At 44.0% G+C, this 23,510-nt stretch overlaps 1 protein-coding gene across 1 annotated transcript in view; it reads left to right on the top strand.

The window, feature by feature from the left end:
* The window catches only part of LOC125461541 (zinc finger protein 335), a 112,116-nt gene that overhangs the window by 22,389 nt on the left and 66,217 nt on the right, over nt 1–23,510 (top strand). Inside the window, exon 16 of the mRNA XM_059652649.1 lies at nt 17,360–17,455. Coding sequence (XP_059508632.1) covers nt 17,360–17,455 — 96 coding nt within the window. The remainder of the gene's footprint in view (nt 1–17,359; nt 17,456–23,510) is intronic.

Here is a 23,510-nt window from a genome sequence, read left to right as displayed (position 1 = left end):
CACCAAGTCAAGACAGGCTCAAACAAATTTGATAAGAACCAAAGAGAGACCATGAATGAACTAATATTACGTTGAAGGGTGGCTGTAGTGATTGTAAAGAGGTTAGTCAGATAGACATCATAGACAATGGGTTCCCTCATTGAAGCTGTCAATCTGGTCCAATCAGAGAGCCCTGGCTGACATAAATGGGTAAATTTCAGGAGTATTGATTTGCTGAATGTCTGACTCAGTGATGCTGATGCAATGCCAGCCTCTGAAGAGTTATTTCAGTGGCCAAATGAAAAGTCCAACTGGTTGAGTAAAGACATATACTTCAAGTACCAACAGCACTTCACAATCATGGATGGCAGTGTATGATGAAGGCTAGTTACTCCAGCTTCCTTTATGACGATGTATTACAAAGTAAACATCAGTGCACCGACGCATGATCAGGTGAAAAACCAAAGCTCAATTTGTGGTGTGGTGACTAAAGTTCTCGAAAGAGATTGAAGATGTCATTAACCCTTATGAAATCATGTCAGATTGTCTGGTCTGGAAAAAAAATCCTGTCATCAATGAACACTGATTGGGGATAAAACTCATCAAAGTTTATCAGAAGAAGTAAGCGCTGAGAACAAGAGAAGTGGTGAAGAGGAGATAAGGAATTTACAGATGGTTGAGTCAATGGACAAAAAGATGGCAATGAAGTATAATATGGGAAAAAGTAAAGACGTTCATTTTGGCAAGAAGAATGGCAAAGCAGGGTATTATTTAAATAAGGAATGACTGAGGAATTTGAGGTGCTGAGTGATCAAGGTGTTCTGTGCTTGAGTCACAAAAGATTAGGAAGTAGGAGAAAGAAGTGGTGGACAGGAGAGAATTGTGGCTATTAAGAGCTGCTCTTCTTTGAGGTTCCTTCAGTGCTGGAGCTGATTTCATCAATTTATTGGAGCAGTAAGTACTGTGTTAAGTTTTTGCTTTGTTTTTGGAGCTTTCTTAAAAAAAGTCTCAAGAAATCTAATACTTTAAATGGGAGGAAAGAGAGAGGTTGGTACATGAATAGGAAGGGTTTAGAGGGGTCTAGACCAAATGCTGGCAAATGGAACTAGATTCATATTGAATATCTGGTTGGCAAGGATGTGTATGGCCGAAGACTCTGTTCCTGCGCTTGTACAACTCTATGACTTTAAGTACAACACATAATCAAGAAGGCTAATGGGATCCTTCATTATGGGATAATTTGAACACTAAATATAGGGATGCTATGCTTCAATTATGCAGGTCTGTAGTGAGACCACATCTCAAACTGTGTGCAGTTTGACTTCCTTACTTAAGGAAGGATGTGAACGCATTGAGGCAGTTCAGACAAGATACTAGACTGATACCTGAAATGAATGGATTTTCTTATGAAAACAGGCGGGGCTTGTTTCCAGTGTAGCTTAGAAACATGGAAGTGGCTTGATTGAAGTGTATAAAATTCCGAATAGTCTTGACAAGGTGGATGTGGAGAGGGTGATTCTTCTGAGATAATAAAATGTGAGGCTGGATGAACACAGCAGGCCAAGCTGCATCTCAGGAGCACAAAAGCTGACGTTTCAGGCCTAGACCCTTCATCAGAGGGTGATTCTTCTTGAAGTGAGGTTAGAACTAGGAGCACACTTTTAGGACTGCGATGAAGAGTTTTTTGTTTGTCTCTCCAGAGGACTTTAGAACTCTCTCCCTCAGAAGCCATGGAAGTGGGGTCACTGACTTGTTATTAAAGGCAGAAGAAAATATATTCTGGTAAGACAGGGAATCAGAGATTATCAAGGGAAAGATAGGAATGTGGAATTCAGAACATAAACAGATCAGCGATGATCCTAATGAATGGCAGACAAGATTTGAGAGGTCCTAATATTTACTTACGCTTCGATTTTGTATGTTCATATATAATACCTTGTTCATGGGATGAACATCCAAAATCATTTCACTGGATCGATACAAGATGAATTATGATAAGGAGATAACAGGTCAGGTGACCAAAGTAATTGATTTAAAGAAGGAATGCGGAGCAGGGTGATGGAGAGATGTAGGGAAGGGATTCCACAGCTTGTCACCCAGGCGAATGAAGGTGTGGCCACCAACTACAGAAATTATTACTGGGAATGCACAAGAAGTCAGGATAAAGAGATCATATCAGAACGTTGTTGGGTTACAAGAGATGACAGAGATAAGGAAGAGGAAGACTCTGGAGGTTTTCAAACAAGTGCAATGATTTTAAAATGAAGATGTTTCTTGACCATCAGCAAACAAAGGTCATTAAACACAGGGGTGATGGTGGGGCAGGACTTGTCATGGATTATGATATGGGAAGTACAGTATTAGATGATCTTAAATTTACAGTATAGAATGTGGAAGACCAGCCAGTAATTCCGCAGAGCAGTTGAGACTAGATGTGACAATTAGGGATGAGGGTTTCTATAACAGTTGAGTTGAGAAGTTGTGTGATGTCACAGAGGTGGGAGTGTCTTAGCCATGGTCCGAATATGATTTTGAAAGCTCATCTTGGGATCAAGTATGACACTAAGCTTGTGAACAGATTGGCTTAATCTCAGACTATTGATGAAAGTTTAAGTTGCTATTGCATAGTATTCTGAAAGGTTGGAGAGAAGTAATACAAACACAGATGGCAACTGAAGACATCCAGCCTAATCAATAAGTTGAAGAGCTATTATGCTTCAATGTGAATATATCAGTAAATTTAAAGTAAAGATTTGTGTGAACAAAGTGAAAATGAGTTGCATATGACTCCATGGGAGACAGAACAATGTGCACAGATTAAGGACAGAGTCAAGAAGAAAATATTACTTGGTTTAAGAATCCAGAATACTTCAAGGAAGAGAGTACCTGTTCCAATCAGAAAAATATTGTCAGGTCCGGAAATATAGAAATGTAAAAAAAAAGCATTTATTTCAATAGATCTGAGGTCTTACAGATGTACACTCGTGAGGCAAAAGGTCCAATAAATGAAGTAATGGGGCAACTGTGCGAGCTAGCAAGAAGATAAGTTCTACAAAAAGAATTCTGGAGATTAAAGGTCCTCTTGATAAGTTAGTGAACCAATGACTAAGTACAAAGAATAATTTCCTCAATGGATGATTTTGAAGCAGTAAAAGACCCAGCAGTGGAGACATGAACCACAGATCAGAATCAAGCTCAACAGTCTTCCAGCTTCCAACAGCCTACCATTCCTCTGTGTCCAAAGATATTGCATTCTAGAAAAAACATGTAGAACAACCACATATCTGTGAAGTCAAACACTCGGGGAGAGATGAAGCAGAAGTAAATGTAGTGTATTTTATGTATTATTATAATGGTTAACAATGGAGGTAAAAGCTAAGGAAAGATATATCAAGAAATGGTTCTGAATGAGTTAATGTTTGTGTTACATTAAGTTCACTCAATCTGATAACCTCTCACACTCTTTATGCAGTCATTTGAGAGCTGCATGATTACCCAAAGGAAGCAGATATATACTGTACTGCTCCCAAAAGTCCTTAGCAATTATTTCTCATTCGTAAACTGTACCGGTTGCTAACATACAATAACCTACCATGTCTAGCTAAATGCCTCTTTTACATGTTTCTATTGTATCTGCTTCAACCACCTCCCCAGAAGTACATTTCAGGCAACTACCAGCCTCTGTGTGGAAAAACTTGCCTCACTCATCTCCCTTAAAGATTAGATTAGATTCCCTACAGTGTGGAAACAGGCCCTTCAGCCCAACAAGTCCACACTGCCTCTTGCAGCATCCCACCCAGACTCATTCCCCTATAACCCACACACCCCTGAACACTATGGGCACTTTGGCACGGCCAATCCACCTCACCTGCACATCTCTGGCCTGTGGGAGGAAACCGGAGCACCCGGAGGAACCCCACGCAGACACAGGGAGAATGTGCAGACTCCACACGGACAGTCACCCAAGGCTGGAATCGAACCCAGGTCCCTGGTGCTGTGAGGGTGCAGTGCTAACCACTGAGCTGCCGTGCCACCCACATGACCCACTTTCAACCACAGATACACCACAAACACGTCTGGTAGTGGTGGGATTCGAACCCACGACTCAATAGTGACTGGAGCTTATATCCAGCGCCTTAGGCCACTCGGACACACTACCACATTAAATTTTGCCTGTCTCACCTCAAACCTATACCCTCCTGTATTTGACCTTTCCACTCTGGGAAAAAAACATCTCCGGCTATCAACTCTATCCATGACTCTCGGAATTTTATATACTTATGTCAGGTTGTCCCTCAGCCTCCACTGCTCAAGTGAAAACCATCCATGTTTGTCTAACCTCTCCTTGTAGCTAACACACTCCAACATCCAGGTAAAATTCTTTTGTACCCTCTCCAAAGCCTTCACATCTTTCCTACAGTGTGGTGGCTAGAACTGCACACAATACTCCAAATGTGGCCTGACTAAACATTTATGTAGCTGCAACATGGCTCGCCAACTTTTGTGTTCAATTCCCAAACCGATGAATGTATGCATGCTGTATGACTCTTATACCATCTTATCCACATGCGTTGCCATTTTCAGGGAGCTACGGATTTACGCCCCTAGTGGCTCTATTCATCAGTGTTCTTGAAGAGTCCTGCTATTTAATTCTACATTTGCATCATGTATCAAAGAGCATTATTGTTGAAACATACAATATTTCTGAGAAAGCTTAACAACATAATTAATCATTTAAAGAGAACTACAAAGAACTGTGATATCTGAAAACAGACTTGTGTTAGTATTTGTTTCTATAGCTTCAATGGCTGTTTTCTGAAACAAGTTACAGTCTCAGGAAGAATGTGCAACCATTTATGTAAGACAGGTTTAGACACACCAGTGGTCTATTCTCCACCACTGATAATTAGGCTTGTCCTAGACTCAGCAAAGAGAAAAGAGGATTGGTAGGAGTCAACCATCCAGACCAGAACACCACATGCTGGCAACAGCGATAGCTAAAAGATAGGGCAGTTTCCAGCTTGCTAAATATACCTCTTTTGCAATAATTTTCCTTCTTTTGTTTGTGCATCTTGCACAAGCATGTGAGTGGGTGGTTTTTTAAACACATTCTGGGTTTTGAAAATTAACTATTTATTCATTTTGTTGAAAAAAACCTTATGAAAAACCTTGTATTGTGTCTGTTTTTGAGCTTCACAGCACTCAGCAGTACTTCTTGGAACTCATCATGTTGCAATAGTAGAAAGTTAGAGAAATGGACAAGAGTCCTCGGATCTTCACTGTCTGCCACATCGCACATCAGCCTGACTGTTGTTCGCTGCATGCATGTTTGGAATGCTTCAGTATTTGAGGAGATCTGAATGGTACTGAAATCTGACTTAAAACTGATCAGTTCTATCAGTTTTAACCAATCAGGCCAAGCTATCACTTACGATGTGCACAATGAAGAGTGGAGGCACCATATTATTGACACCAGATTAAAAGACCAGAAGATAGAGTTGTAGAGTTAAGCCATTCAGCACATCAATTCTGGACCACCATTTGTCAATGACTGATATGTTTCTCAACATCATTCTCCCGCCTTCTCCCTGTATCTTTTGCTCCTTTACTAATTAAGAATATATCTGTCACTCACTTAGCACCTTCTGTTTAGTGATGATTATTACACTCACCTCCGCAACCTGACTCTCCTGGAAGTTCTAGTATGCTACTGGGGCCTTCCATTATGAAGACTGATGGAAAGCATTCATTCAGTTCCTCTGCCACTTCTTTGTTTCCCATTTCTACTTCCCCAACCTCATTTCCAGCACTCCAGTATCTACTTGTTTTTTTCTTACCTTTTATATATCTAAAAATACTTTTGCAATCTTCATTTATATTACTAGCTAGTTTTCATCTTCTTTCCCCTTTTTAAGCTTTTTTTAGTTATCTTTTGCTGGTTTTAAAGGCTTCCCAATCCTTTGGCTTTTCGCTGATCTTTATCACATTGTATGCTTTTTCTTTTGCTTTAATGATGTCCCTGACTTCCCTTGTCGGCCATGGTTGCTTCATCCTTCCCTCAGTGCGTTTCTTCTTCCTTGGGATGAATTTCTGCTGTGTCTCAAAAATTGCACCAGAAACTCCTGCCAGCTTCCCTGCTAGGCTCCCCTTCCAATCAACGCTGACCAACTTCTCCCTCACACCTTTGGAGTTACCTTTCCTCAACTGCAATACTGTTACATCTGACTCCAGCTTCTTCCTCTCAAACTGCAAGGTGAATTCTATCATATTATTGTCACTGCCATCTAGGGGTTCCTTCACCTTTAGCTCCCAAATCATGTCTGCCTCATACACATCACCAAATCCAGAGCTGCCGAGTTCCTATTTGGGCTCTACCAATAGCTGCTCCAAAAAATCCCATCTCATTAACATTTCACAAATTCCTTTTCTTAGGATTTGATACAACCTGATTTTCCTTGTACACCTGCATTTGAAGTTCCTCATGGCTATTGTATCAGTAGCTTTCTTACATGCCTTTTTTAGCTTCTGATTTATTTTCTTCCACTCATCCTGACTGCTGCTAGGACGCCTGTATGTAACTACCATCAGGGTCTTTTTGTCTTCTGGTTCCTCAACACAACACATGTAGATTCTTTATGTCTTCTGACTCTCATTCATTGGCAGTCCGTCACAAATGAGGATGGCTCTCTTGCACACTCAGGATGAGTTCATAGGTGGCTGTGCAGACCGAAGCAGCTACTGCAGGCTCCCTTACACTTGGGGCAGAAAATTGTGTTGGTAATGTGGCAGTGCATTCCTTTCTCTCTTTTTACCTCGCTTCCACTTTTTCCTATCAGCAAGTCTCGAGGTGCTCAATGCCTTCTGAGATGCTCCTCCTCCACTTTGGGCAGTCTTGGGCCAGTGACTCCCAGATGTCTGTGGGAATGCTGCACTTCACCAGTGGCCTTGAGGGTATTCCTGAAGCAGTTTCTCTGTTCACCTTGGGCTCACTGGCTGTTTCGAAGCTGAGAGATGGCGTTGTATCACGTCTTGCTTTTGATTTAGTTTTGTTCCTTACTGAAAAGGCAGCCTTTCCCCCTTTGCTGATTTGTCTGTCCTTCCAAAAGGGCGTGTATCCTTGAATATTTAGATTCCAGCCCTGATCTTCTAATAGTTACGTGTCTGTGATGCCTACAACATTATACCCACTAATTTCAATCTGCTCATCCAAGCTTATTTACCTTGTTTTGTAGACTGTGTGCATGTAGGCACAATACCCTTAGTCCTGCATTGTCCTTTTACCTTCTTATCTTCCAGTCAAGATGGCAACAGAATAGGACACTCCAACAGAGCTCCTCCGCTGCTTTTTTTGGTTTCCTGTTCCTTCCTTTTTTAACCATTTTTGATGCTTTCCCCTCGTGTAGAGAAGGCTGGAGGCTAGAGACATGGAGCAGAGAGGGCTGGAGGCCCAAGCGAAGTGGGTCAACCAGCAGGCTGGAGATGTGGACTGGAACGTGATGGTTTTTGGACTGGGGACCAGTTTGGACGGTGAGCGACTTGTGAGCCCACTCTGGCCACGTGTGGATGCCCCCTGCGCTGACCTACGGCAAGCCCCCAAAAAAAGTCAGCAATGCTTATCTTTTTAGCTTTACTTTTTCATTTTTCTACCTTATACTGTGAATAACTGTTAAGTATTGTAAGTTTATTCCTTTTTTTCCCTTTATTTCTCCATTTTGTATCTAAGATCTGTAGCTAGGTACTTTGTGGCTAAGATAACGCCACATGAGGCAGCACTGTAAACTTTTCAGTGCACTCCTGTACTTGAGTGCACGTGACAATAAAGGATATTCTATTCTGTTCTAATGTCCACCTGAAGTTAGATTTCTGAGTCTTTCCATACCCTCTGTCCTATTACTTGTTCCAGAAAGTTTAATAACCAGTGCTGATCCCTTCCTCCCCCACACCCCCCTTTAATTCTTTCCACGCAACTGAGCCCATTCCTCTACCAACTATTTAGTTTAAAGTCCCATCCACAGCCCCAATCATGCAATTCGCCAGGACCCACGTCACAGCGTGAATCAAGTGGAAACCATCTCATTGGAAAAGCTAGTATCAGAGATAATGGGAACTGCAGATGCTGGAGAATTCCAAGATAATAAAATGTGAGGCTGGATGAACACAGCAGGCCAAGCAGCATCTCAGGAGCACAAAAGCTATCAGAGATAATGGGAACTGCAGATGCTGGAGAATTCCAGGATAATAAAATGTGAGGCTGGATGAACACAGCAGGCCAAGCAGCATCTCAGGAACACAAAAGCTTCAGAGATAATGGGAACTGCAGATGCTGGAGAATTCCAAGATAATAAAATGGAGGCTGGATGAACACAGCAGGCCAAGCAGCATCTCAGGAGCACAAAAGCTTCAGAGATAATGGGAACTGTAGATGCTGGAGAATTCCAAGATAATAAAATGTGAGGCTGGATGAACACAGCAGGCCAAGCAGCATCTCAGGAGCACAAAAGCTACTGAGATGCTGCTTGGCCTGCTGTGTTCATCCAGCCTCACATTTTATTATCATTGGAAAAGCTCCCTCCTTCCCCAGCACTGATGCCAATGTCATATGAACTCAAACCCATTTCTCCCACACCAATCTTTCAGCCCGCAAGTTGCCCTTTAATCTTGTTGGCCTTGTGCCAATTAACTTGTGACTCAGGCAGTAATTCAGAGATCATTCACTTTTTTGTTTCTGCCTTATAATATAGCCCTTAGCTGCTCATATTCCCTCAGCAGAACCTCTTTCCTGTTTCTGCCTAAATCATTGTTACCTACATGGACCATGACAACTGAATCTTTCCACTCCCCCTCCAAGTTTTTTCTGCAGGACAGAGAAAATTTCCTGAACCTGGGCACCAGACAGGCAACACAGCCTCTGGGATTCTCAATCCTGGCCACAAAGTAGTGTCTACAACTCCCTGTACCGTGGTGTGATGGTCAGTTAGCTCACCCTCCCCTGTAGCTCTCACTCTCATCCACACAGGGAGCAAGAATTTCAAATCTATTAGACAAGCTCACAGGCTGAGGTTCCTTCAGCACTACCTCCTACATCCCTCTATCTGCCTCATTTGTAGTCACACTCTCCTGTCCTTGATCATTGACAAAATTCAAGGTAGTTGACCTAAGGGCTGTAACTGCCTCCTGAAGCAGAGTGTCCAGGTTACTCTCCCCTCCCTGATGTGTTGCAATGTTCATAACTTAGTGTCACTTTGAGCTGGAGTTCTTCAAGCAACCAAAGCTTGCTGCATATGTGGTCTCTATGAACCATAATAGCGTTCAACAGCTCCCACAACATGCAGTTATAACAATCGCTTTGTCCAGCATCATTTTTGTTTAGTCCTTAATTTGACTTTGAAGGGATTTCTACTGGTCTTCTAGCTTGTAACCTGTAAGTATTCCCCACTTTACCTTCAATCTGAAAGTGACCTGTAATAGATGATCAAATTAGAAGCTATTACCAACTAATGACTACAGCTTTCCTGTGATGTCACTCGTTCCTCTGTGCTGGGTCCTTGTACCCGGATTTCAATTTATTCACTAAAACAACCTTACAAGCAATGAACCGAGAAAGCAAAAACCACCTCTTCCCCCTGCACTGAATTCCTACACTGTCTCCAAACTCCCCAAACTACGTCCTCACTTGGACCATGTTTCACTCCAGATGTGATCTCTTTCATGACCATGCACAGATTATTACCGATCCCATACCATGTGATCAATTTAAGGATCTGTCGTCATGCCACATCCAATCCTGAATTCTGGTGAACAATGAAACAACAAATCACAGGAAAATTCTGCACAAAAATGTTACTCTTCAAGTAGCAGGTGGCAGTTAAGAGTTGCCCATTTTGATGTGCGGCTAAGGTCATGTGAAAGCCTGGGAAGGAGGACGGAGAAGATGTTAGTGAACGAGATGGGATTTTAACCACATTCTGGTCTTCTCATAATCAACATCACTGAAACAAACGTTTTTCCAGATTAATTATATGATAAAGTTTACCAGTTGTTGCAGTAGCTGAATTGCTGTTCCAGCTGCTGAGTAACTCACACCTTTGCAACATTAATCTAGATGGCGGTATTAATGCTCCACAATCACCATTAGTCAGATGGGTAGATCAGTGGCAGATGAAATTGAACATCATTTAGACTCATTGGGGATAGTCAGCATAGATTTATTGGCGGGGGGGGGGTGGTGTCTTGTCTCACAAATTTGATTGAGTTTTCTGAAGAAGTGACGAAAATGATTGATGAGGGTAGACAAGTGGCTATTGACGACATGGACCTTACTAAAGCAGTTGACATGGCAGGCTGGTCTAAGTGTGGGGTCCATGGTGAGTAGGTAAATTGGATACAAAATTGGTTAGGTCATAGTACACAGAAGGTAGTTGTGGAGGGGTATTTCTCTGACTAGAGATCCCTGACCTCTGGTATTCCACAAGGATAAGCGCTGCGACATCTGTTGTATCAGATTATGAGGGGCATGAACAAGGCGGATAGAAAACAGCTAAGATAATAAAACGTGAGGCTGGATGAACACAGCAGGCCAAGCAGCATCTCAGGAGCACAAAAGCTGACGTTTCGGGCCTAGGCCCTTCATCAGAGAGGGGGATGGGGTGAGGGTTCTGGAATAAATAGGGAGAGAGGGGGAGGCGGACCGAAGATGGAGAGAAAAGAAGATAGGTGGAGAGAGTATAGCTGGGGAGGTAGGGAGGGGATAGGTCAGTCCAGGGGAGACGGACAGGTCAAGGAGGTGGGATGAGGTTAGTAGGTAGATGGGGGTGCGGCTTGGGGTGGGAGGAAGGGATGGGTGAGAGGAAGAACAGGTTAGGGAGGCAGAGACAGGTTGGACTGGTTGTGGGATGCAGTGGGTGGAGGGGAAGAGCTGGGCTGGTTATGTGGTGCAGTGGGGGGAGGGGACGAACTGGGCTGGTTTAGGGATGAGGTGGGGGAAGGGGAGATTTTGAAACTGGTGAAGTCCACATTGATACCATGAGGCTGCAGGGTTCCCAGGCGGAATATGAGTTGCTGTTCCTGCAACCTTCGGGTGGCATCATTGTGGCAGTGCAGGAGGCCCATGATGGACATGTCATCTAAAGAATGGGAGGGGGAGTGGAAATGGTTTGCGACTGGGAGGTGCAGTTGTTTATTGCGAACTGAGCGGAGGTGTTCTGCAAAGCGGTCCCCAAGCCTCCGCTTGGTTTCCCCAATGTAGAGGGAGCCATACCGGGTACAGTGGATGCAGTATACCATATTGGCAGATGTGCAGGTGAACCTCTACTTAATGTGGAATGTCATCTTGGGGCCTGGGATAGGGGTGAGGGAGGAGGTGTGGGGGCAAGTGTAGCATTTCCTGCGGTTGCAGGGGAAGGTGCCGGGTGTGGTGGGGTTGGACGGCAGTGTGGAGCGAACAAGGGAGTCACGGAGAGAGTGGTCTCTCCGGAAAGCAGACAGGGGTGGGGATGGAAAAATGTCTTGGGTGGTGGGGTCAGATTGTAGATGGCGGTAGTGTCGGAGGATGATGCGTTGTATCCGGAGGTTGGTGGGGTGGTGTGTGAGAACGAGGGGGATCCTCTTTGGGCGGTTGTGGCGGGGGCGGGGTGTGAGGGATGTGTTGCGGGAAATACGGGAGACGTGGTCAAGGGCGTTCTCGATCACTGTGGGAGGAAAGTTGCGGTCCTTGAAGAACTTGGACATCTGGGATGTGCGGGAGTGGAATGTCTTATCGTGGGAGCAGATGCGGCGGAGGCGGAGGAATTGGGAATAGGGGATGGAATTTTTGCAGGAGGGTGGGTGGGAGGAGGTGTATTCTAGGTAGCTGTGGGAGTCGGTGGGCTTGAAATGGACATCAGTTACAAGCTGGTTGCCTGAGATGGAGACTGAGAGGTCCAGGAAGGTGAGGGATGTGCTGGAGATGGCCCAGGTGAACTGAAGTTTGGGGTGGAAGGTGTTGGTGAAGTGGATGAACTGTTCAAGCTCCTCTGGGGAGCAAGAGGCGGCGCCGATACAGTCATCAATGTACCGGAGGAAGAGGTGGGGTTTGGGGCCTATGTAGGTACGGAAGAGGGACTGTTCCACGTAACCTACAAAGAGGCAGGCATAGCTGGGGCCCATGCGGGTGCCCATGGCTACCCCCTTAGTCTGTAGGAAGTGGGAGGAGTCAATCTATAGGAAGTGGGAGGAGTCCTCCCACTTCCTACAGACTAAGGGGGTGGCCATGGGCCCCAGCTATGCCTGCCTCTTTGTAGGTTATGTGGAACAGTACCTCTTCCGCACCTACACAGGCCCCAAACCCCGCCTCTTCCTCCGGTACATTGATGACTCTATCGGCGCCGCCTCTTGCTCCCCAGAGGAGCTCGAACAGTACATCCACTTCACCAACACCTTCCACCCCAAACTTCAGTTCACCTGGTCCATCTCCAGCACATCCCTCACCTTCCTGGACCTCTCAGTTTCCATCTCAGGCAACCAGCTTGTAACTGATGTCCATTTCAAGCCCACCGACTCCCACAGCTACCTAGAATACACCTCCTCCCACCCACCCTCCTGCAAAATTCCATCTCCTATTCCCAATTCCTCCGCCTCCGCCGCATCTGCTCCCACAATAAGACATTCCACTCCCGCACATCTCAGATGTCCAAGTTCTTCAAGGACCGCAACTTTCCTCCCACAGTGATCGAGAACGCCCTTGACTGCGTCTCCCGTATTTCCCGCAACACATCCCTCACACCCCGCCCCCGCCACAACCACCCAAAGAGGATCCCCCTCGTTCTCACACACCACCCCACCAAACTCCGGATACAACGCATCATCCTCCGACACTTCCGCCATCTACAATCTGACCCCACCACCCAAGACATTTTTCCATCCCCACCCCTGTCTGCTTTCCGGACAGACCACTCTCTCCGTGACTCCCTTGTTCGCTCCACACTGCCCTCCAACCCCACCACACCCGGCACCTTCCCCTGCAACAGCAGGAAATGCTGCACTTGCCCCCACACCTCCTCCCTCACCCCTATCCCAGGCCCCAAGATGACATTCCACATTAAGCAGAGGTTCACCTGCACATCTGCCAATATGGTATACTGCATCCACTGTACCCGGTGTGGCTTCCTCTACATTGGGGAAACCAAGCGGAGGCTTGGGGACCGCTTTGCAGAACACCTCCGCTCGGTTCGCAACAAACAACTGCACGTCCCAGTCACAGACCATTTCCACTCCGCCTCCCATTCTTTAGATGACATGTCCATCATGGGCCTCCTGCAGTGCCTCAATGATGCCACCCGAAGGTTGCAGGAACAGCAACTCATATTCCACCTGGGAACCCTGCAGCCTCATGGTATCACTGTGGACTTCACCAGTTTCAAAATCTCCCCTTCCCCCACCTCATCCCTAAACCAGCCCAGTTCGTCCCCTCCCCCCACTGCACCACATAACCAGCCCAGCTGTTCCCCTCCACCCACTGCATCCCAAAACCAGTCCAACCTGTCTCTGCCTCCCTAACCTGTTCTTCCTCTCACCCATCCCTTCCTCCCACCCCAAGCCGCACCCCCATCTACCTACTAACCTCATCCCACCTACTTGACCTGTCCGTCTTCCCTGTACTGACCTATCCCCTCCCTACCTCCCCACCTATACTCTCTCCACCTATCTTCTTTTCTCTCCATCTTCGGTCCGCCTCCCCCTCTCTCCCTATTTATTCCAGAACCCTCACCCCATCCCCCTCTCTGATGAAGGGTCTAGGCCCGAAACGTCAGCATTTGTGCTCCTGAGATGCTGCTGGGCCTGCTGTGTTCATCCAGCCTCACATTTTATTATCTTGGATTCTCCAGCATCTGCAGTTCCCATTATCTCGGATAGAAAACAGCTGTTCACTTTAGGTGAAAGGCCAGTATTAAGTGGACATAATTTTAAAGTGAAAGGCACAACATTCAGAGGGGATTTGAGGAAATACATTGTCACCAGAGGGTGGTCAGTATCTGGAACGCTCTGCCTGGGGAGGTAGTTGAGGTTGGCAATCTCAGCACCTTTTAAAAGTGCTTGGATGAACACTTGAAGCGTCATTATATTTAAGTGCTGGAAAGTAGGACTCGTGTAAATTTAATGTATTTTTCGTGGTACAGACTCAGGGTTGAACAGCCTATTCCTAGCAGTACGATTCTATGATTCTATAAGTCTAGCACCCCAACTAAATTCATCTTATTTCCTACTTTGTTATTGCTTCACTGAATTATTCATACAACTAATTAGTTAGGTAATGAAACCATTGTTCCTGGCATTCACTGAGCTACTAAATGCCCATGACATTACCATTATTATAATTAGGTGGCACTTCTAACAATTTGCTTTTACCAAGGTTTATTGAAGGATCAGGGAGAAAAAAAGTTAGAAAATGGTTATGGATTGTGACTTATCATGGCACATATCTCAAAACCTTCAGACACCTGTACCACATCATGTTTAGTTTATGAGTCCCATACCCCTCTCTATATATTCAGTCTGTCAGAAACCAGACAGGCAAACAGTCGACTGTGTACATAAAGTAACTGTAATCTAATTAAGCAGAAGCCCCTGACTGTAATTCTAAGTTTGAGATGTCATATTAGTGTACAAAGCTGATTGCATCAGAGTTTATTAACAATGTAATCTTGACACTTTGTGGGTATATATCAAAGTCTGGAGCTGGATGAACACAGCAGGCCAAGCAGCATCTTAGGAGTCTGAGTTTGCTGAATTTGCAATTAACAACCAAAACTGAAGTCTACTCCAAAGAGGAAGAAACAGTTTGTGAGTATATTCTCTCTCTTTCAAAGAAGCCATAGCTGACCTGATAATTTTTTTTAAAAATATAGGAGTTTTTGAAAAGTTCTGAGACAATTCTAACCTAAAAATTGTTCCTAGATTGAAACATAGTAAAACACAGGTACAATACACTGAAAAATAAAACAATAATAACAAAAAAGGCCTTGCATAGTCCAGATGTCAGTTGATTCCACCACCTCATCTCTCTGAAATGGTGCAAATTTACAGCATGTAACATCACGACTCACTCTTTTGGGGCAAGATCCATCTCAAGTACAGGGCTGCCACCTTTGAAGGTGCATGTAGAGACAGTAACAGAAGAGAGAAAGCACAGATTTCTAGGGCAGCAGCGAGGATAGAAAGAAAAAAGAGAAGCCAACACAAAATAAAAGAAGCATTATCCTTCAAAGATTTTTTTCTGACTTTTTTTAAAGACCATAAGCAAGCTTGACATTGGTTCAAGTGCACAGATCATCATTTTTCCATACTAGGTGATATATATTTGGAAAATAGTCACACATGGTTATATATATAACTATTTGGCAAGAATTTTATTTTTCACACTCAATACTAATCATTAGAAAAGCAGCGTGGAAAACCTATCAAACATGCACCACCATAATTACAACATCAGCTTGTGAAAATCTAAGCGTACAATTTTGAGAAATATTACAAATGTATCTCTGCTCCTAACAGACGTCTAAATCCTGCTAAGAACAAATATAGCCCCCTAAACTTACAAGTGGATATTATCCAATTTGAGTTTGATGACGGTCAGTACATCGATCTTATTCATTTTGGTGTATAGCCAAGCAGGCTAAACTTGCAAGCTTTTATGACCAGGAGCAACAGCTCAAAAGGATCATCATTAGCAGATGGTTTGAGCACAATCAACTGGTCACTGACCAAACACCTTCTTTCTGAACACACAGAGATAAACTAAGGCTTTCTACAGCTGTAATTTTCAGTCGCAAAGAAGTGATTATTCTACATTGGGGTTCAAATTTAAACAAGGTTTTCTGTAAATCACATGTCTGATGACACCTGCTTGCTTTGTTGTAGACCTGCTGGGATTGTTTACTTCTCTGATTTTGATCATTTCTTGCTGCATTCAGGGTGAAACATACTTGTGCTTTTGAAAGATTGATTAAAAGAACATCTGAAGAAAAATCAAAAGAACTGTGGGTGCTGTAAATCAGAAACAAAAACAGAAATTGCTCGGAAAATTCAGCAGGTCTGGCAGCATCTGTGAAGAGATACCACAGTTAATGTTTCTGGTCAAGTGACCCTTCCTGAGGACGTTGAAAGATCATTTCCTGAGCAAGCTACAATGGCAAAACATCAGGAACAACCTTGATTTGTGACTTGACGACACATGCCAGAACGTCAGAGGAACAGACCCTGAAATACTTCACTAACCTTCCTGTACAGTGGGTGTTTCTGTGTTTTGTAGCTACTTAGAGAGAGAAGCATTTACACTTCTACAATATTGGCTGTGTATATTAATCAATTAACACATCTTTATCAAGCAAACTTTGTTTGATAACAAACTGCCACTGCTGTTGATTTAGAAATGCGGTTGCTCGATCTTCTTCAAATCCTGGCACTGATAAATATTTAATTGGTCATCTTGATTACCAAGGGAAAAAAAATAGTTGTGACCTGTGAAGTGTCTTAAGGCATTCTCTGTGAGTCTCAGTTACAATATGCTATAATGGCTAAGTCACTACATAAGGGCGTGTTTGCTGTAATAAGTGTATGCCTACCTCTGAGCCAGGAGCATGGGTTCAAGTCCTACCTGCTCCAGAAGTGTGTAATAGCATCTCTGAACAGGCTGATGTGGAAAACATCTAAACCGAGTCTGTTAGTCCTGCAGGGGTGATGCAATTGTACTGTCCCTACCTCAAGGCCAGGAGATGTAAGCTCAAATCCAATTTGTTAGGAATGCGTAATTTAACATGTGTTAGAGGGTCTTGTGGTGATGTAATGGTGTTCCTCCTCTAAACCAGATGGCCTGGCTACAATTTTCAACTGTCCCAGGCATGCATCTTAACATCTGAACTTATTATTTATAAATAATCATTAACTAACTGCATACTTAACTCTTATAAGTTATATTATTATACATGGGTAGTTGTTGATAAACTTGCAGATATTGGACCTAAAATGAACCTGACATTTTGTAGCACGTATTACCTAGGTTGACGTACAGAAAACTACAAACACATCAGGACCTTATCATCACAAAGGTGAGTATTTGAAGACATTAAGACCCTCCCATCAGAGCAGTGTCAACTTCTAAATCAGAGAACCTTGGGCAATCCCTATGACGTCAAGCGTGCATGACGCGCATGACGCCACACGCACCGAACGTCGGTGTTTTTTCACTCCGCGACCACTTCACTAACAAAATCCGTCCACATCCGCACACGACGAGAATGAGTGCGCCCAATTCACTTTCGGATTCCACTGTTTACCATTCAAATTCCGCGCACGAACCGAACTGGTCGGGCGCATCATTGACTTTAAGATTTTTTTGCGTTACTAGCCCTCGTCTTCGACCTTCCCCCGGCTCCAGCGGCCAGCGCAGGTCCTTGCGCTCATGAATACAAAAGAAGGCCCAAGGGGTGTAGCGGCCGGGGAGGTGAGATGGCGTCTTTCTAGATTGCCGTCTTTATTTGTGTAGATTTGTGAGTGGCTGGTGGCCATCGGCGTTGCGCCGGCACTCTGTAATTATACGCTGTCTGCAGCGCCGGAGTGAAGGTAAGGAACGGGCGGCCGCTCGGAAGGCAGGTTTTGGGCGAGGCATGGGAGGCGAGGCCAAGGCGGCCTGACCGAGCGGGGCCTGAGGGCCCGGGATCACCTCCCCCCTCCCCCCACCATTCCCCTCAATAGGAGCTCGGCTCAGTGCCTGATGGAAATGAAAAGGAGAGGGAGCTGGCAGTGAGGGGGGCAGCACAAGGACTGGGGCGAGGACCCGGGCTGGGGAGATAGATGGGGAGTGTGTAGCCCTTGGGCGTTGGGGGTGAATTAGTGGTAGTGGTGGTCGATGCGGAAAGGAAGGATCTAGGTAGGGCATATGGGGGGTGGGGGAGAGTGCAAGTGTGGGATCTGGAGGGGAGTCTGGGGTTTGGAGCTGTCCAAGGCAGTAGGGGTTGTATGGTGTCAAGGGGATGCTGAGGAGGATATGGAGGCAGTGGTTGGGGGGGGCAGGGGCAGGAGCAGGAGGAGGAGGGGTGGTAGGGGAACTTGACTGACTGGGGGTGATCCTGGATGAGGCGTTTGGTGGGTTAATAGTACTTTTGATGGGAGAGTGAAGGGAGGTGACTGAGAGGGTATAACTGATGCACAGTTAGGAGTTATGCTGCTGGGGATGGGGGACTGACAGTGCAGTGCAATGTGATGGCCCTGACCCAAGTCATTTGAATGCTGCTGTTCTGATCAGTTTTCAGCACTAACAGCCATCGCTCTATTGCTGTTTACTGACATGTGCTTTGTGGCATTGGCAAGCAGTTGTCAATAAATAGTTTCTGTGGGTAGTTGTTGAAAGCAGCAGACAGGCCATTGACTTTTCAGTAAATGTTCTTTAGTGACTGAATATGCCCTTGTTATCAGGTGGGTAGTACTTAACAGAATGTATTTGGGGGCTGGTGGATGGAAGATTTCTTGAATATGATTTATTAGAAATCCACTAGTTTTTGCCAAATACCACCTACAGTTGGATTGAGTTTGTGCAGTCTGATCTGATTGTTCATGTTCTGTGAGAACAGCTAGAAAGTTAACTTATTCCAACTAGGTGTGTTGTGATGGTACGATTGCATTTTCTGAAAATTAACAGAAATGGACAGTGCTCCTGATCAGGTCTGTAGTGCTGTGCCAAGGCCAAAATGAAAATCAAAAGTTCCTGCCTATTCCATTGCTTTTACCACAATATTGCAGAACAGCTGCTATGAATGTCACCATTTGGGTAAAACTTCCAGAAGCTCCTTTTGTGGCAGCTGATCACTGAGAGAGCTTTGTATGTTAAGTGGAACTTATTACCTCCTGCAATTGCACTGTCTTGCCAAGGTGGTGTAGGTACAGTATGTGAGGTCTAGCATCATTTCAGTTGTATTTTTCTTAAATTTAATGACTGGGTTACATTGTAGAAACCTTTGGAAACCTGTTCAAACATGAATGGGAACTACTCCCCATAGTCATGTTAATTACTATTTACTAAGTTTACAGTTTGGATTATGGTGGCTGTTTAGAAGTTAAAGCTTAGGTTTGTTGTTGAATGGGAATGATAGCAAAAGCAATAACTTTGAGTGCAATAGTGTATATTCCTCTGTTACAAACAATATTAATGCTACTAGCACAAAAGGGTTGAGAATGTTTTGTGTTTTTACGAAAAGAGCAATAGCAACAAAAGTGAGGCTAATTGCCTATTAGCTTTTACTAAAATCCAAAAGAACTGCGGATGCTGTAAATCAGGAACAAAAACAAAGTTGCTGGAAAAGCCTAGCAGGTCTGGCAGCATCAGTGAAGGAAAAAAGAGTTAATGTTTTGGGTCCGGTGACCCTTCCTCAGAACTTAACTTTTACTACTTGTTTTCAGTTGACTTGTATGTGTCAGATCTGAATTTATGTTAGTGATTAAATATTTAGATGTCACTTATGATCACTTCATTTATGGCCAAATCAGTAAATTCTTTCAAAAGAGAATTGGTTAAATCCAGAAAGACTAAATATGAAAAGCTGGAAACAAGATCAGGGGAATGGGACTGATTGAAACTGGCGCAAATATAACAGGGCTGATTGGGCTTCCAGAGACAAATAAAAGTTATTTTGTATCATTGTGTTTTTTTGGTCTGCTTTCTGAGTGCTTGCTCATGAACAACAAATCTACTTTGGAGACAAAATGCTCCAAGATGTGCAAAGCTTTAATTCCTGTTATTTTTATCAACTTAGCAGAATTGTGTAATCACCCCTACAGCAACTGTAGAAAGAAGCACGTTTGATACCATAAGCAGCAGAATATATTGAGCCGCAAAGTACTTAAACACAAATACATGTAAGTTTACTTTGCATACTATCGTATTGATAATTAAATCTGAAGATTTCACATTTACTCAACAACTGAGTTTGTGTGGGATGGGATGTGAATGCTTTAGTTAGATGTCGGTGGTCATTTGGTTCATGCTGTACAAACTTGTGCATGCAAAAACTGCTGTATGGTTTACTGAGATTTAAGTTTCCAAAATAAGAAACCAGTCACTCCTCAAATATTTGTTTTCCTTTTAAGCATTTAGACTTTTCAATGGGGATATGTTTCCTTCCCTCCCACCTCCCCCTGTCCAGTTTAGCATTTGCACCTGTAGAGTTGTAGGCAGAACCTGGATTTGGTGTGCCAGTGCCTCCTATCACTGACCAGCAGGTAATAACATTACTTTCCCTTCTCTGCTCTGCAGATATTTACATTAAATTAGATGATCTTGATACTCGTTTTGATAATTCAGCTGCTTGTAATTATGTGGTGCCAATAGGTGTAAAAGATGTACAATGCCAGCTGTCAAAGGCATGGGAGTTCAATGAGTAACAAGCCAGGGGAGGAGGAAATCAGGAAGTGTGAAATGAAAGTGTCAATCACAACATTGGATTTGGGTTGACCTTGAAAGTAGCGGTGGTGGAGGGTGGGGGGGGGGGGGGGGGGCGGTGGTGATGATTTGTCAGCAGTAAATTCCATCCTGAAGACCCAATGGTCAAATTGTGAATCAACTGATATTTAATGAAGGATGCCATTAAGTAAAAAAAATCAAACTTGCATGTGGCTTTCAAACAACCCTTAACTCTTTACAGTTCATATGTGGATTGTTTTCTTTGCCGCTTGGCATTATTATAAAATTTTAACAGCTGAAGCTGGGAAAAGTAGTCATCACGTCGGTATTTGCTTGGAAACTTATCTTGGGGATTCCTGTTATTTGTTTGCTGAAAGCATTGCCATGTTTTCACTGCCTACACAACAGAAAACTGCGGGTTCAGTCACTGCTCTGTGTTGAATCAGCTACAGCAGGGAAGAAGAACTTTTCACAATCCAGAGACTAAAGGAAAAGATTATCCAGGGTTCCGACTCCTGGTTGTTACTTGGGTATCAATCCTCCAGTTCTGCCTGTATTCTTAATTATGTGAGCTCTACATGCTGCCTAAGGCCCAATATCTATTTCCAAAGGAGTTTCGATTCCAGAGTTTGGGGAGAGCAAAGTTCTGACATGACTGCAGCTTATGAAGAACTGGCTGCAAATGTTACATTTTATCATTATCCCAGCAGAAATATGATGTCTACACTCTCTTGGGAGAGTCCAGCAATAGGCTTAATTGAACAAAATTATTTGTAAGGCATGCAAAGAGAGGAGAGTCTCTGGAATCATTTCAAAGTGACCTGATGTAAATATGATAAGGTGTGAAGCTGGATGAACACAGCAGGCCAAGCAGCATCTCAGGAGCACAAAAGCTGATGTTTCAGGCCTAGACCCTTCATCAGAGTGAAGGATCTCGGCCCGAAACATCAGCTTTTGTGCTCCTAAGATGCTGTTTGGCCTGCTGTGTTCATCCTGCTTCACACTTTTTGTAATCTTGGATTCTCCAGCATCTGCAGTTCCCATTATCACTGATGTAAATATGATACAGCTTTTTTGCACATGCCCAGCAACTATTACTGGAGTAAAGGTATAATTAATCCTTTGTGAGACCAACTGATTCTTTTACAGTAATTAATCAACATCTAAGCATAAACTACTGCAACATCTTCATTCTGCTTCTCCTCTTTCTTCTCTTCTCCCCCCTGCCCCTCCCAACCCAAAAAAAGGCTTTGCAATAGTCTCAACAGCATTTTCCCCTCTTGGATCTTTACAATATCTACACAAGTGTCACAGTGGGGTGGCAGTTTGTTATCAGTTAAATCCATTTCCAAAACTTAATATGAGGTGCACCATTGAGGGAATAGACTTGTGAGTTGGGATCATAGAATCCCTACAGTGTGGAAACGGGCCATTCAGCCCAACAAGTTCACACCCACTGAAGAGCAACCCACCCTGACCCGATCCCTTAACCCAACATTTTCCCATATTTAACACACCTCACCTAAAGATCCCTGGACACTACGGCTAATTTAGCATGGCCAATCCACCTAGCCTGCACACCTTTTAGACTATGGGACGAAACCAGAACACCCGGAGGAAACCCACACAGACGTGGGGAGAATGTGCAAACTCCACACAGACAAAGTTGGAGTTAAACTCTGATCCCTGGCACTGAGAGACAGCAGTGCTAGTGACCGTTCCACAGGATGTAGAAGAGATTCTGATGTTGCAATTATTTGCCAGCTGTGTAGCAAATTGGACTCCTTCACTATGTATTTCTAAGCCTTTTAGATCATCTCTGGAGGAAACACTTAATAATTTGGCAATTTCTATTAAGGGCTAGACTTTTTCTTTACAGGACTGAATATATAATGGCCCTGTAACCTCGATTCGGGTCAGCATGGGACACTCTAGTCAACTGTGTAGTGGGCAGCCCCTTATACTGAGATATACCGTTTGTTCCTAGAAGTTCTCTCAAGAGAAACAAACGATCCCAATCTAGCCTGTTGAGGCCCCTAAGAATCTATGTTTCAATAAGGTCACTTCTATATTCCAAGGAGGACAGGCCAATTGACTCAACATCTCCTCATAAGACAGTCCCTCCATTCACGGTTTGAGCCTGATGAAGCTTCTCTGGACTGTCTCCAATGCTAGTACATCATTCCTTAAGTAAGGGGCCTAAAACCCCTCAATATTCCAGCCATTGTCTGACTGGTGCCTTGTATGATTTTTAGCAAATCTCACTATTTTTGCACTCCATCCTTTTTTGAAATAAAGGCCAACTTTCCTTTGCCCTCCCTATTAAATGCTGAGCTTGAATACTAGCTTTTCATGATTCACTGACAAGGATTATGAAAGCCCCCTTCCATTTTCTGCAGAGATAGTAACAACTGCTGATGCTGGAGTCAGAGATGCCACAATGTGGAGCTGGAGGAACGCAGGCCAGGCAGCATCAGAGGAGCAGGAAAGCTGGCGTTTCGGGTAAGGACCCAAACAGCTTTCCTGCATCTCTGCTGCTTGGCCTGCTGTGTTCCTCCAGCTCCACATTGTGTTATCCATTTCTGCAGTCTTACCATTTTAAATAATATTCAGCTTGTCCGCTTGCCAATGAGCATAACCTCACTTTTCCCATTTATATTCTGTCTTTTGAGTTTTTTTTGTCCTTTCACTTAACCTGTTTATATTCCTCTTAGTGTCTTTGTGTCATCTTACTACTTGCCTTCTCACCTATTTTTGTGTCACTCGCAAACTTGGCTATAGTGCATTCAATTTTCTCATCCAAGTAATTAATGTATGTTGTAAAACTTGTGGTCCCAGCTTTGATCACCGTGGCACACCGCAAGTTAAAAGTTGCCATCCTGAAAATAGTATCAGAGATAATGGGAACTGCAGATGCTGGAGAATTCCAAGATAATAAAATGTGAGGCTGGATGAACACAGCAGGCCAAGCAGCATCTCAGGAGCATAAAAGCTGACGTTTCGGGCCTAGACCCTTCATCCTGAAAATACCCTCCTTGTCCCAACTCTCTTCTGTTAGCTGGTTAATCAACCACCCATGCTAATAGCCTCCCTTTATACTATA

The sequence above is a fragment of the Stegostoma tigrinum genome, chromosome 19 (genome assembly GCF_030684315.1).
Source record: "Stegostoma tigrinum isolate sSteTig4 chromosome 19, sSteTig4.hap1, whole genome shotgun sequence".
In the NCBI taxonomy this organism is placed as follows: Eukaryota; Metazoa; Chordata; class Chondrichthyes; order Orectolobiformes; family Stegostomatidae; genus Stegostoma; species Stegostoma tigrinum.
This window is presented reverse-complemented; position numbering and strand designations above follow the sequence as displayed.